Genomic DNA, 16,562 nt, shown 5'->3' with positions numbered 1-16,562 from the left:
GAAATAAATCAATTAAATCTAACTTTATTTCTGTACATGTGTTTACATACGTGAGGATACTTTTAGACTGACTTTGCTGCACTTGCAGTGCAGCCAGGTGCTAGGACGACTTATTGAATAGGGTCACCACAAGAGAATCGATCTATGCAGATAGGTCATTTCATAAATTACGCGAGGATTGACGAATTTAGGTTTGATCCTTTGATCCAGATGATGCAGCAAGTAAAATGATTATGTTTTGTTTTTTGACGTCTAACCGGAATACAATGGGAGTAAAATGAAAACCTAAACACAAAACATGCAGGAATAAACGAAAGATTTAGAATGCTTATAACTCGAACATTACTTATTATTTTGTATTTGTATTTATTTCTTATTACAATGTGAAAGATAGTTCAGAACCTCATCTGTCGATTTCTATAGCAAACTCAAATTGGAACGTTTATACAGTTGAGTTATTAACTATAGAAAAAGTTGATGAAGAAAAATCGATCAAATCACTCACACCCCTTTTCTTCCGGGCTCCTCAATTAATAAAATATTATTTTTCATGAGCTAAACAATTGAATAACTGTAAAATGCTGAGCGTTTTTTGAACGCCACAACTGCCACGTTTAGATTGACATACATCAAAACCAAGCAGCCTGGAGAAATCGGCATTGCAAATACATGAAAGTTGGAGGAAGATGGGGAAACTCTTGTTCTCAACGAAATGTGTTTCTCTAACACGGAATTCAAAACCAAGGTGACTGCAGAAATCGGCATTGCAAACAAATACAAGTCAGTGGTATTTTTGGTATTTGTTCAAATTCTTTACTTACCAAGCAAATATGTTGAATTCAATTGAATTCGAAAATTGTTTCATACAATCAATAATATTTTTCAATACAAACAAATGATTACTAAGCCAACGGTAGTCCCACGTCAACCTTGCGGTTATATCATATATATCTCTATTCAAGACGAGATTACGGTGAGCCTAATCGCGACAAGGTTTGCGTAAAAGTTCTCAAAAATTTGCGGCTAAATTCGACACCGAGAACGAGAATTATTACATCCGTATTCTTTCAAGTAAACGAGAAGCGAAAAGAGAACGTATTACGTGTTCAACGAGTATATTCAAAGTGAACGTATCTTTCTTTCGTGGCTGATGGTCAAGTGCGGCAAAGAACTAAAGGTTCTGATAGTGCTGGACAAAGGTTATACGATACCAATCAATAGATTTGGTATCGATTATCCTATTATCTGTTCAATTTGAGGCAAACATTTTTTAGGGTGGTGCGCTAAAAATGTATCGTTGAATTTAATTTCAATGAACCTTAACCCATTACTGCCCAGGTGTACAAAAACATGATCCAAATGGCATGAAACTTTCTAGTCCATCTAGGTTTGTCCCGAAACGGGGGGGAAACGCAATATTTTGGTTTGGAGTTCTTTGGAAGTTGAGATATCTGACGTTTGAAATTTCATACGCTGAGCCGATTCAGTATCAAAAATGGAAATCATTTGAATATCGAACAAAACGGTTTTATTTCATAAAAATCAACTTCAACAACCATTTTCATGGTTTATTAGCACTTTCGTGTACTGCCGTTCTACGCATAATTGTCCGATTCATAGGGATTGCATAGAACATAGTACAGTTATGCGTAGAACGGCAGTGTATCGGATTTAGTATCACTGAGTATGGTACCGGAAAAAGCACTTCGAAGGGTGCAAACCCACATCAAGCAAATATACGTCGTACATCGGTTGCAATACGCACACCTTCGTTGGGCACCAGTTGGATTCGTATTAATGAAATGATTTATTCCGTCAAACCTAACTTCCGATGACTTCGAGTGTTTAGGCTTGATCTGCATGAACTCGATCCTTGCTGGATTTATGCCACTCATCCGAATTCAAGGTCATTTTTTCCCATTGTCTGGCTCTCCGCTTCTTGCTACTGCCCGAGAAGCATTCTTGTGATTGGCCTCGTTCAAAGGGCCGTCCTCCGAGTCACTATCTCCAGCATCCACATCGCTGTCTCCACCGCTTGGGGGCACGATGGCAAAGTCAATATCATTTGTTGACACTAGATTTTCGAAAGCGTCTTCGTCCAAATCAATCAGATGTATGTACAGCTCCTCCGGATTATCAGGAAGCTGATATATCCTATTGAGAAAAAAATATACCGTAGTTGCACAGCGTATGAAATTTCATACGCTCAAAAGTAAACATAGATTTTTTGGCGGTTTCATGATTTTCGTCGGATTTTTTTCTAGATATCATTTTTTACACTCGTCTAGTAGTGTTGTGTCACAGATTTGATCAATTTAGAATCCTTCAAGAGGTAAAATTTTGATAAATTTATGTTTACTTTTGCGACTTGAACTTTGCAAGTTTCAATACACAACAAAACAACAAAAATGACAGATAAAATGACATTGACACAAAGAAACACTCTTAAATTGTCATGTGGTATCATTTAAAATGTGCTTAACACTTTAGTTTCATCAAAAACAGTTTTTCAAAAACGAGCATTTTTGCGTATTAAATTTCATACGCTGGGCACTAATGGGTTAACTATTTTTGCCTATAGTAGTGCGCTACAAATTTTATTTTTGTTTTATATTATTTTGAATTGTGTTTTAAACAATCTCCCACCCATTTTTTTTTGTTGGAGTAGACCCTCCGCTTCAGGTTTGCCCATAAATTCTTGTTGGGACGTAGCTGGGGGACGTTCGGAGGGTTGGCGGACTTCGGAACAACATCTATCTTCGAGCGGTACACCTCCTCCAGCGACTTCGTCGCGTAATGGGCGGATGCCAGGTCCGGTCAAACATCAAATCCTCGTCCGGATGATATTTTTGGATGAAGGATGCACCTTCCGGCATGCGCTTTGTGCTGTAAATCTCCCCGTTCACCACAAGTTTCGACTGGAAGAAGAGTGGTTTTGATATCCTGTTTTCGGTGATTGTTATTCACAGAAGCACCTTCTTTGAAAACATGGTATGGGAGACGTACTTCTCGTCGAACCTTCTTGGTGGGGACGTGAAGTAGCAGATTCCCTGCCAGTGGTTACCATCCAGCTTCGTTCGAAAAAAAAATCAATTCTCCATCGCTTTCAGTTTCCTGTATGAACTCGTATCCTTTAAACGGGTTAGATGAGATAACGTGGTAGAATCCGGAACCACATTCTGTTCAAAAATGTACACAAAAATACCATTAAAGCCATTACTACCCTTTTCTTCTGTTTATTCAATTATGTAGAAGAAGATAAGATGTAACAATTTATCATTTTTGAACACAAGTCTAAATAGTTAAGATCTACATAAATATAAGCCTAGATCAAATAAATCTATGACTACAGAAATATATTATAGATAAAAATAGCATTTTCTCCTTCGTTGCCACGTTGTCCGGAACAATGTTTGAAGGGGGTTGTCATAACTTTATAGCCAGGTGATGTATATTGAGTATCCTATGGCCATGAGTGATCTCTTGGGAAGTTCATGTAACTGCTGTAGTGAACTGACCTTATTGGGTGCTAAGTTCTGCTTATGTTTGTGAAAGGAAAAAGGAGAATGGACAAGTGCATTCAAGGAAGTGAAGCGAGCTTCTAAGGAACACACATATGGGGAACATAATATTACCACTTTGGCGTCCGGCGACATCACAGTGGTTACGTGCGCATAGTATCTCAGTGGCCTGCGACTGCACTTTGGTATCGTTTGCATTCTGTTGGGGCTTCTGTTTAAGTAACAATAACTAATACACGCTATCAAGGTTTAATGTTTTATAAGTAGGGGAGGTGGGGAAAAACGGACATATAAAGAAGAACTTTAATTATATCTTTCGAAACTCATGTTTTTCCAAATTTAAATACCGTTTCTTGCATTTCAATATACTGTATATTAATCGGCCGAATATTTGTCAATATTTTTACTAAAATTAAAACAGACCGAAAAGTAGAACATTTTTTCGATGATTACTCGCTTGGACATATAATGGAGGGAATATGGACAGGTTTGTAATATTTACGTATGTATATCTTCGCAAATTTATAAAAGTAGGGGAACAGGGTTGAGAACTTATGAAAACTAACGATAAGATTAGTAAAACTTAACAATTTCTAATTTCCCGATAATGTCAAGAACGGGCGGCGACAAGCCAAGTAATCCGAGTCAGCGCTGCAGGCGCCAAGCGTATATTTTTTACGAACCGTGCCAACGTCGCGACTACTCAAACTATCATAATCTGATAAGAGTGAGTATACCCTTTCGAACTTCTAATTCACAGCCAGTTAAATTCATTATTTGCATTTTTTTCATAATCAAACAACATGCTCGATATTATGACATCCTGGACCACAATTACATGAATTGTTACTAGCAAGACCTACACGATACAGACGTGAATTGAACCCGAATTACGAATTAAACTTTGGTTTATAGAGTAAAACCAACTTTCAAGATCATCCCTCCATTGATTCTGCCAACTTATAAATGCCTGTTTGTCCGAAAAATGAAGAATAACTCGTGATACGCATCGACTCACATTGTGAGCTAACGCCGAGTTGCAGGCAAAAAGATTGCTTGTTGCGTCGGGGAGGAAAAAGTGAGTAGTTAGTCCACTCGAAAAAAACATACCCGTTTTAATCGTCAAGTTCATCACTTTTTTACTATATTTTTTGTTTGTGTTTGAAGTAAATAATTGCTGAATAAATTTCCTGATATATAACACAACACATGTCGCAATAACGATTTTGAGTAATATGCGTTTGAAATCTCTCGTGAATCGTTACATTTTTCGTAGTGCGATTCCCTACATAGAAATCAAAGACATAATCCAGATATATTTATTTATTTCTAATTAGTAATATGAGACTTCAGTCTCTTTTCAGTTTTACATTATGTAAATGAATAAGAAGAATGTGGCGTGTACCCGTGGCCGAGTGGTTAGTGTCTCACATTGCCGGGTGATCGGGTTCGATTCCCGTTCTGGCCGGGGGTTTTCGTCAAAGAAATTTCTTTCGACTTGCACTGTGGTCACGCGTATTCTAGAGCTTGCCCCTCGGAATACATTCAAGGCGTGTTATTTGGCTTGAGAAATTTCAACTAAGTATTAATACATGACGCTAATTAATGTATACGTTGAGACGGCAAAAGTTCCACGGGGAACGTTAACGTCATTCAAGAAGAAATGAATAAGAAGGTGCGCCGTAATTTCAAACCTATTCGTGAAGGTTTATAGGAGGGTTTTCGCCTCACAGTCGTCTCCAGACGGTCGATGTAGTTTCGGAACGATTGACATTCGTGATAATGAGTTTCAATTGTACGAAGATTGTTACGATTTGCATACGTTCGCACTAGAGCGCTTACGGGATCTGTGGACTGCATTACGAAGGTTCTGCAACTCAGATGATCTCTAAGCATCCTTGAAGGAGTGTCTTTTGAATTGACTACGTGGAGCATGCTCGTCTAGGATGGCATACAAAGTGTCGTAAAATATGCTCACCGTCTCGTCTGAGTCCTCGCCAGGAACAACTTAATCTTGTTGATGGCAGAAACAGCTCTGTCAAGTTCCGCAATTTTGCACGTCGAAAATCAAAGTTGTCGATTTGAATTGTGTTCCCCGGAGGTTGCAGAAAGGTGTTGTTTACGCCAATGAGAAGAACTAACGACATGTTGTGTATGTCAATTTTGAGCAAATGGAGCACGATCAGTTCAACTACGCTAATAACGCTAACAAATACCAAGTCTAGAAGGCGGCCATTTTCATTTGATACACTTTTTATTCGAAGGAGACCCATGGCAAGCGTTCGTTGGCAACAATCCGTAAACATCTTCATCTTTCTCCCATATCAACCAGAGAAGATTGTAGTCTCACACAACGTAATTTTTTTCGGAATCCAAAGTTCAATCGCTGAACCGATGAGGTGTACAATGAAAATATCGCTGGTTGCGAGTTATGCATCGTGTAAATGCCACGAACATACACCGATGATTTTGGAAGATAGACATAGACATTAGCTTGCTCGTGGTTGTCATTGTCTGTTAGAGTTACTGATTTGTGATTAAGTGTCGTTTTAACCGCCTTCGCGTTGAAGATTGCTAGTAACAGACCTACGGTCTCATTGATATATGGCATAGCATGAAGTGAGCTCCGATGTCGAGATGTCTGGTCATGTTTCCGTCAGAGCATCGTAATTGTCGTAAACGCAAGATGATAGTTTCCAGAATAATTCGTACGTCTTCATGCGGATGCCCCTGACATTTTGGTAATACATATTTAAGAATTGTGACAATATATGCTTTGGTTTGACGATTGGTGAGCAGCATGAAGAAGAAACGACGGAGGCATCAGGGTTCGGTACGGTATAACCAACACTGTCGATGTAAACGGCACTATTAATGCAAGCGATTTCGTGAAGCAAAGAAGTGGTACTGTAATCGTTCTTGTCTGAGGTAGCAACCAGCTTCCTCACATGTTCTGGACACAGGAATGGAACGCCTTGGATGGCAGGAACAATCAGCGGAGGGACGACGGCGGTGCTAGATTGTGCTGAGTGGTTTGGGATCGTGATGTTTTGAGTGCATTCCGTTTGGAGTAACCATACACAACTTGATGGACGATAGCTATACGACCTTGTAACGAGGACCCGTTTTCCATGCCAAACCACAGTTCCGGGACGACTGCTAGCCGTTGGCGGGAAGGCTGCGACTGTGACGGGGACCTTCCGTATGGCTCAAACTACTGTGTTTCGAGCTGGAGTAATCTAAATAAAATCTGTGTTATGCGCGATCGGAGATGATACGGTTTTTGATATTAGCAAAGGTGTAGTAGGCTTTCTGTTCTTCAGTGGAACTCCATTTTTTGTGAGTCATAGTCTTCGATTTCCCGAATCTGCAGACTGACTTCTTGCTCTTATCTGGCAGATTTTGATCATGGCAACAAGATATGAATGCGAAATAGTTGAAGCAGCAAATCTTAGCCGAGGTTGGTTATACCTGTTGAACGTGACATCGGATATTATCTATGGATAGTGCGAAAATATATTTCCAATCTTTATTGATGGTTATACTCGTAATCCTTTTCTCGTCACAAAAGCCCTCTTATGGATTATTATCATATTAAACTTAATGCCACATTCTCGTCTCAGTGTGCTTTAGATAAATTCCTATACTCGTATATTTTTCTTCTTCAATGTGCGGATTAATGATTCGAATATTAAGAGTTAAGTAATAATGTATAAATATTTCGTAACACTAGTGTTCGCTAACTTTTTGCCATTTTATTTTTACCAAATCTATGTCACTATGTAAAGCGTGAGACTTATCTTTTTTTCCCTTCTCACCAAAGTTCAACGAAGTTTTTGACTAGAACATTCACTCGAGCGTATTTCTCCCGTTTATTTCGCGAAGCTTGCTTGAATGCGTTGATTGTGCAATCTATTCACCCGCATCAAGAAGCCCGTATCATCTTGGGATAAAATCTTTGCTTAATAATGTATTACAAGAAATCAACAGAAAAAAACGAAAACTGCATGAAGCTACCGTTAATAAATATTTTTAATGTGTTTAGTGAACTGACAAAAATAAATTATTTCAATGGATAACGCTACTTTGAAAGCAATTTATTTACACCGAGTTTCTAACAATGTTGCTTCGTGCATGGATGAATTCTCAAAAATCGAGTATTTTTAACAAAGGCTTTAGATTCATTTAGCACAAACCCCAAACTGTTGAGATAACATGTTAAGTGTCAAGTGTGATTGAATTAACGCAACAGACAAAGGGGCATCTAATGATTCACCGGTAAATAGGTGTGCTTCATTGAAATGAAATAACAGTGATTCTTCTTCTGTCTCCTTATCGTGCCTAACCTAAGGTGGCGACGGCGGCCCTTCGGGGACCTTAGTAGTCCGTTTCCGCCAGCACGTGATGCATCAAACGTCTGAAAGATCCACTCTGCTGGATCTTCTCGTTCGGTTCGCCCATCGAGTTGACATGTTGAGCGAATTCTGGCTGGGGAGCTGGGTGATTCGCGTTTGGTTTCTGGAAGGCATAGAGAAGTGAGCAATAGAAGGACACACGATGCATACCAGCAACAGTAGACTCACCTTTCCTGGTACCAAGCGGTTCGGCTGGAAGGTACGTGGCTGGATTGGCGTGGTCACTTCCTGGAGTCCCTCACCAGCTCCCTCCTGCAGGGCACGATAGGTTTCACTCTTGCTCGGATCAAAGACGACGGTTTTCTTGTAGCTGTTGTTGTGGTTGTTGTTGGTGGTTGATTTTACAGGCGACGGGAGTTTTTTTTTGTATATATTTTATTTAGCGGTGGTGGTTTGAAGGATTTTATAGGTGATCGAGAGAAAAAATAGATGGTGATAACACGCGCAGGTTACAATCATAAAAAAAGTAAAACATATGAACGGAAAGAACTTTAGTAAACTTGGTTTTCGTATTGTGGACTGTTAGACACAACCAACAGCGGGTTAGTTCTCTTCATTTGAGAGTTTCGGTTGTTTATTAGAACAATAGTGATGAAATCAGACACATGCAATTGTACTCTGGTTCTATTCGTTTTGAAGTACTGATTTGAGTAGCTTTGATTTTAGAACACAGGTTTTTTTTATTTTTAGTTTTACAAATGGTAGTTTATCTATATCTAAATCTACATTACATTGGCCCTTCGATATTCCAGACGGAGAGTAACTTATTCAATTGTGTTTTCAGTTTAAATCGTTTGAATTTTAACATGACAATCAGTCTCTGAGCCTATGTTGGCTACTGAGGGGACCCAGTAGCCAACCAATAAATAACCAGAAAAGGTTTTGGATAAACGCATGGAGGAGGGCAACAGTCCTACATGCAGTATAATCGATTGCTTTGGTACATTTCGTTATTTCAATTGTCAGATATTACAATATTGAAAATAGAAGTAATTTCAAGTACTGGTTTGAATAGTGAGTGCCAGTGAATTCAGTTAGACAACGTTTGAAGTAATTTTGAAGGTATGTTTCACAATATGTATATGTTTTGCCTAAGGATATTGCCGGTATTCTCACATATTACTGCTTATTAATTCGTGATACAGCTGTGAACTGCTAAAAACGGATGGAAGCCACTAGAATATTTGTAACGGATTATCTGCATCAGCTGTCTCCGTACAATGGAATTCATTTATCATATACGGGCTAACTTTTGACTGAGGTGACATGAATCAATCGTCTTCAAACAGTTCTCCACGAGAGTCCAGTCGCGGGCTAGCAATACAACAATACAATACAATAGTGTACAACCTACAGAGTCGCCGAACTCGACAAATAATTTCATTGCTGCACCTTTCAGCCGGTCAACCATCCGGCCTGTTTTTAGAACTGGCAAACATCATGTTATGAACAAGCTGGCATCATGGATCGGTACATGGTGGCTTTGGTACGATTTTAAGATCGGCATGGAAGTGTCGATTGTAGGAATTAATCATGATGCGCTTTAACACGTTGAGTACCATGTCAGTACCGGTGACTGACACCGAGCTTTCCGTTCAGATCGTGACTGACACCGAACTTTCCGTTCAGGTCGTGTCAGTCACCGATGACTGACAATATAAAATATGATAATCAAGGTAAACATTGATTTTTTTCCAGAAAACTTTAATGATTTTTATTAACACGTTGAGTGCCATGTCAGTCATCGGTGACTGACATCGAGCTTTCCGTTCAGATCATGACTGGCACCGAGCTTTCTAATCTGTCAATTTTGCCCTTCGCACTTCTGTACACGATACAGGCGCGCGCGCTGCCTGACGGGAAAGTCGCTATAAAACCGCGTGGCACTCAACGTGTTAAGCACTGATTGATGAAACTGGTCAGAGATTCATGGTTTAGGAGTTTGTGTGATTCAAGAAAACACCAAAAGGTGAGTAAGAGTAAATCATCACATATGAGGGGCTTAGAATGCAAGGGGTGTAAGTGACATGATCGATTTCTCTTCCTCAACTTTTTCTTCAGTCAATAACTCAACTGCAAAAACGTTCCAATTTGAGTTTGCTATAGAATCCGATAGATGAGGCTCTGACCTGTCTTCCGCATTGTCAAATACAGCTGGGAATGTATTTGCAGCTTAGTTATGACCAAAAGAGAGAGTCGATGTAGATAAATCGATGAAATCACTTACACCCCTTTCATTCTAAGCCCCTCATATGTAACTTGAAATTTTGGACACATTGAGTCCCACACTGTTTTTGCTACGTTTTCCACTCAGTCCGCAAAATGAGTGCTTGCACAATATCAGTGTCGGTCCCAGCTCCAAAAGATATTGTGTAAACGAAAAAAGTCAGAAATTCGATTAGAAAGTAGTCACATTTTCTAACACGTCCGAAATTAAGTCATATGTTTTTTATTTACATACATTGCGACTGTTAGTCTCAGTGATCAACGCTCTCCTAACAAAAAGCTATCGGCAAGAAAACCGACGCGATACGTTCTATTTGACATTTTCCTTCTACTTTGTTCGTCAGTGCAAGCTCTGTACTATGCTTGCATCGTTCATATTCTGAGAATTCATTCTGAGGCAAAGTAATTTTGCACGTTTTTTTCAACACGATTTTTGCTATCATGAAGCTGAATTCCGCTAGGGGGAGCAGAATATTTATTGTGCTTTCACGGCTAGCCGACGGGCCATCAACCTCTGACCAATCTTGGTGTATATGGACTTTCAAATAGGCACAATATGAATAGTTTTTTTAATTCCAATAGTTTGCTTTCAAAGCAATTTATAAGTTATTGAAACAAATTTTTGGATCAATTAGTAACATCACTCATGCATCTTTCTAATGGAGTGATTCATACAACCGGCAATGAGGTATTAACGCTTAAATACTTGCACCCCAAACATAATTTCATAAAACATAACATAAAACCTTTCGAAATTTTAAACTAACACCTCTGTAAAGATGCAAACATTATGTGTTGTAAAACATAGAAGCACTCTCCAACAGATGGCAGGATAATCCAAGCGGTGCATCCACCGAAATAAATTGCACCACTGTATGCGATATACATCCTCCATTTTTTTTCAATTTGGAAAACTAAACCAAACGCTCGACCTTGAGAAATGCCATATGGAAAGCCTCGCTGCCGTCTGATAACTAGTTGGATGACTGATGAATCGTTTGAGTATAATTTTCATCAACGAGCGATCCTAACAAACACGTATTCTCTCTTGGTACGAAGAGTACCAAATTCATAAACACGAGAGCGCCGAATGAACACAGCGCAGAATTCAGATACTAAACATCGCTTCTCATTTGTGTGATGCCTAATTTTATTCACACTTCTTCTTCTTCTTAAATGGCACTCACGTTCCCAGAGGAACTCCGCCGTCTCAACGTAATGTTACTTGCGCCATTTTTATTAGTACTTAGTTGAAATGTCTACGCCAAATAAAACACCTTGAATGCATTCTGAGTGGCAAGGTCTAGAATACGCGTGACCACAGTGCAATTTCTTTGGTGAAAAATTCCCCCGACCAGAACGGGAGTCGAACCCGAACCCCCTGCATGTTAGGTGTGACGCTAACCACTCGGGCACGAGAGCACATTTTATACACACACATACATCGAATTCTAGCGCCTGTTTTTCTTCGCTCGTTCCATGCAACCTCCATACCTACCATATACCTTTCTGAATCATATTTCGGACACTTTGTTCTAATATCTTGAATTGATTAATGCACTGATGATATAACTATAGAATCAATATCACAATTGCTTCTTTAGAGTAATCCCTTGGTTTCACTATCACTTCATTTGAAAATTACATTTGTATTATTACATAGTAGGAAAAAATTCAACAGCACTACTCATTATCGTTTGTGTTTGACGTTTGCTCAGGGTGAGTACGTAGAATCTACCCGTTCATCAATACTTAAATTTCTCCCGTGTTTCATCAGTTCTCATCATCGTTATCAGGTTACTGTGATTGCTTGGTAAGAGTTTCGCAGTTGATTATAAAAATATAATCAAGTGTAATGTAATTTTCGTTCAAAAAATCACAAAATAAAGTGTCAGAAATTTGAATTCAATTTGTCCGAAATTTGTTTTTTTTTCATGAATAGTGTTTGATTCGGTTTGATTCTTAATCGCTTGATTTGAAAAGTGTTATATTCGATGATTTTTTTATGTTTTCAATCAAATAAGTACCAAAGTAGAAAGCTTAAAAGCATATTGAACTATTTTATTAAAAATATCAACCAAATAACCCATCTGCATAATGTTGAGATCTGTTTTCTGCATCATATACCTTAAGCGTACGAAATAAAATTCTGAACGGTACGCTTGTGTGAAGAATAATAACTCAACAGTGAAAGCAAAGCAAATTCAAGCGCGGTGTAAAACAGGTATAGAAATAGGTGCAAAAGACGGTGCAAAACTCGGTGCAAAAATGGAGCTAACAACAACACATTTGATCTGTGTTTCGGAGCGTGCTAATTCACCTGAGCGCTTGTGTTTACAGGGAGTGAGAGCTCAACTGAGTACAAAAAACTTGTTATGCAACAGCACCGCGTTGCATTCTGAAGACTGATTTTAAATCCAGACAACAGAACAAACCAATTAGGCTCAGCCGATACTTCAGGCCCTTCAATCTAGGGTATAAACGGGTCTGCTGTGAGATCTGCCTCAACACAGAAAAATCTCGTATGATTATCTGCTGAGAAGATAATTCTTCAAGGATTTCGATTGAGCTATTGAGGTTGAGCTTTAATCCAGTTTCAATTTCTATTCCAATTCCATTTGAATGATTTTGTTTCATTCATCATCTCATTCGAAAATGGTGGCTCTTTTCGAACGGAACCTATCTGTCATCGAGGGACGCGATGGAATTGGCTGAAGTCATACAATGTCCAGAAAGCAAAGAAAAGTGTCGTTTGAAAAGCTTCAAGACAAATGTTGTATCTGAGTTGTATCTTTCAATAACGCGGAGCATAATTTGGAGGCAAAGGAACGCCCAAGAAGAATTTGTTGACGAAATAAGATGAGGTCGTTATGAATGATGAAACGTATTTCATAACCACACTGCGGTCAAATTCACGAACTTCGTGGTCGTGTGAAGTGTGTAGAAGCCCTACCATTAGCTCTGTGGAAATTTGTTAAGAAAAAGACTGGATAGATTCTGGATAATGTACTTTGTTTTGCATAGAGTTTCATTTGACCTGATTTTGAAACGCAACAAGTTGAACACATTTTCAGTGATAGTTAAGTGGTTGACAGTTGCAATATCATTGTTCGTTTTGGGATGTAACGAGCCGGTTTTCTGAATTTCATATCATCTTACAGGCTTTCTATGCATTGAGGAAAGTCACGTGACTTCGGTGCTAGCAAACGTTACGAAACGATTGCGGTTGAAGTGATGAAGTTGTTACCTCTTCACTACCGATTGGTTCTTGATTACGAACCAAACTGGGTTGGGTTTTCTACTATGTCGTATTACTGTTGTGTTCTTATCACTAAAACTATGGCTTAATAATGACAAGACAAATGAATTAACGTGAGATTAATCTTCCCAGCTCAGCTGATATTTCGTTTCTTCTTAACAATACAACTGGAAGGAGGTACACAGAGTCCGAGCCCATTCCGGACATAGCCCGGAATACAGGTGAATCCAATCCTACACATGTGGCTACACAGTCGGTTCCTCGCATTCCGCGTTCTACAGGTTGGTTCACAGAGTGGCGCGCAAAATCGGAACACTTCATTAGATCTGCCAACTTGAACGGCTGAAGCGTGCGGGAGAAAGAAAATGCAGGAGAGAAGCACCGTTCTTCAATACGATTTCGATAATGAACAAAAAATCAAGATTTACCACAAGTCTTCCATCCGACGCTGACGATGGTGATCGCAATCAACACCACGGTTGCAAACTTCATGACTTACTAACTTTTGGAACCGATGTGTACTCTAAATGTGTATTGTGCTTTTCTTAAATATCCGCCGAGTCACGTGCGGATGTTTGGTGGCACAATATTTTGGTTGAATAACTTGTTATGGGGTCAGAGCAGAACTTAGGGAGGAATAATTTAGGCTGATACCAAAGAAATAAGTTCTCTCCGTTGGATTTTTCAGATTATAACAATTTTTAACTATAACTAAAACTCATATTCTAAACATGTACCAAGAAAACAACTATAAAAAAAAAAGCAAAACAATTATATTTTCACACAACATAACACAACACACGGGCAAGTTGGGTATAATTTAGCGCTTATAAAATTAGTCCGTAATATTCCGTATTGATAATTTGATATGTCTCTAGTCACCGCGTGAGTCTTTTTCAGCTTCCCATTTTAACGTCTCTCCGTGTTCAATTCTGTGTGTTTTCAAAGTGGGGATAAACATCGCTTATTGTTGTGAATGTACACTAGAATAGCAATCGTTAGAAAAAGGGAAATTCTCATTAGTTAGAAAGCATTGGATTAGTGGAAGCAGATGTGTGTGTGTGTTCAATAGGTGGTGTGTAACAATGATTCAATTAACTGCCGAAGCCGTTAGTAGTTGTGTGGATGCTGCTGCGGCTGATAGTAATTGCCAGGAAGTGGCGGGATGGGCGGTGGGCTGCTTAGCGTTGGTTGCTGGCCCTGTCGTTGTTGCGGTTGCAGTTGCTGTGGATGCTGCTGATACTGCTGCTGAGCATATGGTGATGGCGATGAGTGACCGGAGGCGGATGAATGAAGCGATGACGATGACGCGTACGATTGGAACGGATATTTTTGCTTGAGCTGATTTTCCTGAGCTAGCCGTCGTTGCTCCTCCAGAATTTGTTGTTTTTGTTTCAGGAAAGAAAGATCAATGAAAATTCTAATATTAACAGTGCAGCAATGATCGCTTTGCGGTGGGACGATATGTTGGCATTGTTGGTGGGGAACGATGGTGTGTGAGTTTATAAATTTTTGCCGATATATATTTTAGCTACGATTTGAACAATCTACAACATTGAAAGCCGCTTCATTCTGGTAATTTGAGAAAAAAGTGTGTTTTCATGTGTACATGTGTTATTCGGGTGCACCTAATATGAACGCAAGAAGGCCCTGCGATACACCCAGGTACCGTTGGAGGAATGATGATTCAATTTCCAAAATCGAACTGTAAGTCAGTTTCCGATAGTAATATGTACAGTTGATCGTCTGCGTTGGGATGTTAGAGAAGCTTTTACAGATGCCAGCCATCACATCAACATCAACTAATTATCGCAATCGCATCAAGAATGGAAACAGCAATGAAACGCATCGTTAGCTTGTAAAGGTTCTTGCGTTTCACTACTGCTTAAGTTTTTTGTTTTCTACAATTACCCTTCAATTTTGGTGGGCCTATGGCGGCTTGTGAATCCGTTTGATCTGATTGTGTGTATACAAAAATTCATAAATTTGAGGTGAGTTCATTGGTTAAAATATATCGATGGGTACGAGTTATGAGATTTAAAAGTTTCTTTGTTAAATCATATTCCAAGATGATTCTTCTGATTTAACAAGAAAACGTTTCTGCTGTGATATACGCTGGAGAAGTTGATCAAATCATTTGTTTCTATAGTGCAATTTTTTAAATTGACTCTCAACTCTGATTTCGGCACTGAGAATCCAGGAATTTGAGAAAAAATTCAGTATTCAAACTGTACAGCTTGCTAAAAAGATAACCGTTTTCTACCAATTGGTAGAGACGAATACCAGTTACACTGCTCAATGTCTATACAATCATGAGCACCAACATTGAGTATTGATTTTTTCTTTCATTCCGGATAATCGAGACATAAAAAAACGAATTTTCTCTCGGTGAACATAAAATAATTATGATTTGCACTAATTTATTAACCGGTTTTATCTAGGTTGACCCGTTTGTATGTTTGTGACTTTGTAACTTTGTAACTTTGTATGTAGCGCTTTACCATATTAATAGAAATTTCACCCCCTTCCTATTGACCGTTTGATCTGAAATTTGGAACACATCTTTATCTCTGGTGTCACTATAAAACTGCGCATTCCATGATCTTGACAATCCAAGATGACGGCCGCTACAAAATGGCGGATCACATATTTTATCAGAACCGCTTCAATGTGGGTATCAAATGAAAAGGATTGACTAGTAGAACATAGTTGTTTATGTATTGAATGATTGTAGGATTGTCCCACATTAATAGAAAATTGAATCCGTTCCTGTTGGCTGATTCATCTGAAATTTGGAAGATACCTTTAATTCTACTGTCATTATAAAACTACGTATTCCATGATCTTGAAAAATTCAATTTGGCCGTCGCTAAAAAATGGCTGAATGACTTGACTTTGAGAACGCAAAACATAATAAACAACATAAATTCAAAAAGGTCGCCGCCACTTGATGGTCGACTATGTATTTTTTGCAATCCCTCAATATCGGTATTTCTAGTTTTTAGTAAATCATCTGTATCATCAGTATACTTCTCTACATTAAAACCATTAAAAAATGTTTTTTTTTATTTTTATTTCTAACCTAACTTTTTTTGGAATGTTTTGCTGATGTACTGTATTCTGTTAGTCAAATAATTTTAT

At 38.7% G+C, this 16,562-nt stretch overlaps 1 protein-coding gene across 8 annotated transcripts in view; it reads right to left on the bottom strand.

Moving 5' to 3' along the window:
- Positions 1-7,036: 7,036 nt before the first annotated feature.
- Positions 7,037-16,562, bottom strand: part of LOC129764585 (PDZ and LIM domain protein Zasp) — a 117,804-nt gene continuing 108,278 nt past the window's right edge. For 5 of the 8 annotated variants that reach the window (XM_055763798.1, XM_055763800.1, XM_055763802.1 and 2 more), the window contains 3 exons: positions 15,333-15,377; positions 8,105-8,246; positions 7,037-8,039 (listed from right to left, as the gene is read on the bottom strand). In XM_055763798.1, coding sequence (XP_055619773.1) covers positions 7,899-8,039; positions 8,105-8,246; positions 15,333-15,377 — 328 coding nt within the window. In that variant the 3' untranslated portion in view covers positions 7,037-7,898. Of the gene's footprint in view, positions 8,040-8,104; positions 8,247-14,422; positions 14,842-15,332; positions 15,378-16,562 lie in introns of those variants that run through there. The other 3 variants (XM_055763803.1, XM_055763801.1, XM_055763799.1) reach the window with 3 other exon arrangements.

Source organism: Toxorhynchites rutilus, chromosome 2 (genome assembly GCF_029784135.1).
Source record: "Toxorhynchites rutilus septentrionalis strain SRP chromosome 2, ASM2978413v1, whole genome shotgun sequence".
NCBI classification, from domain to species: domain Eukaryota; kingdom Metazoa; phylum Arthropoda; class Insecta; order Diptera; family Culicidae; genus Toxorhynchites; species Toxorhynchites rutilus.
Note: the sequence above shows the minus strand (reverse complement) of the source record. Positions and strands in the feature narration are given on the sequence as shown.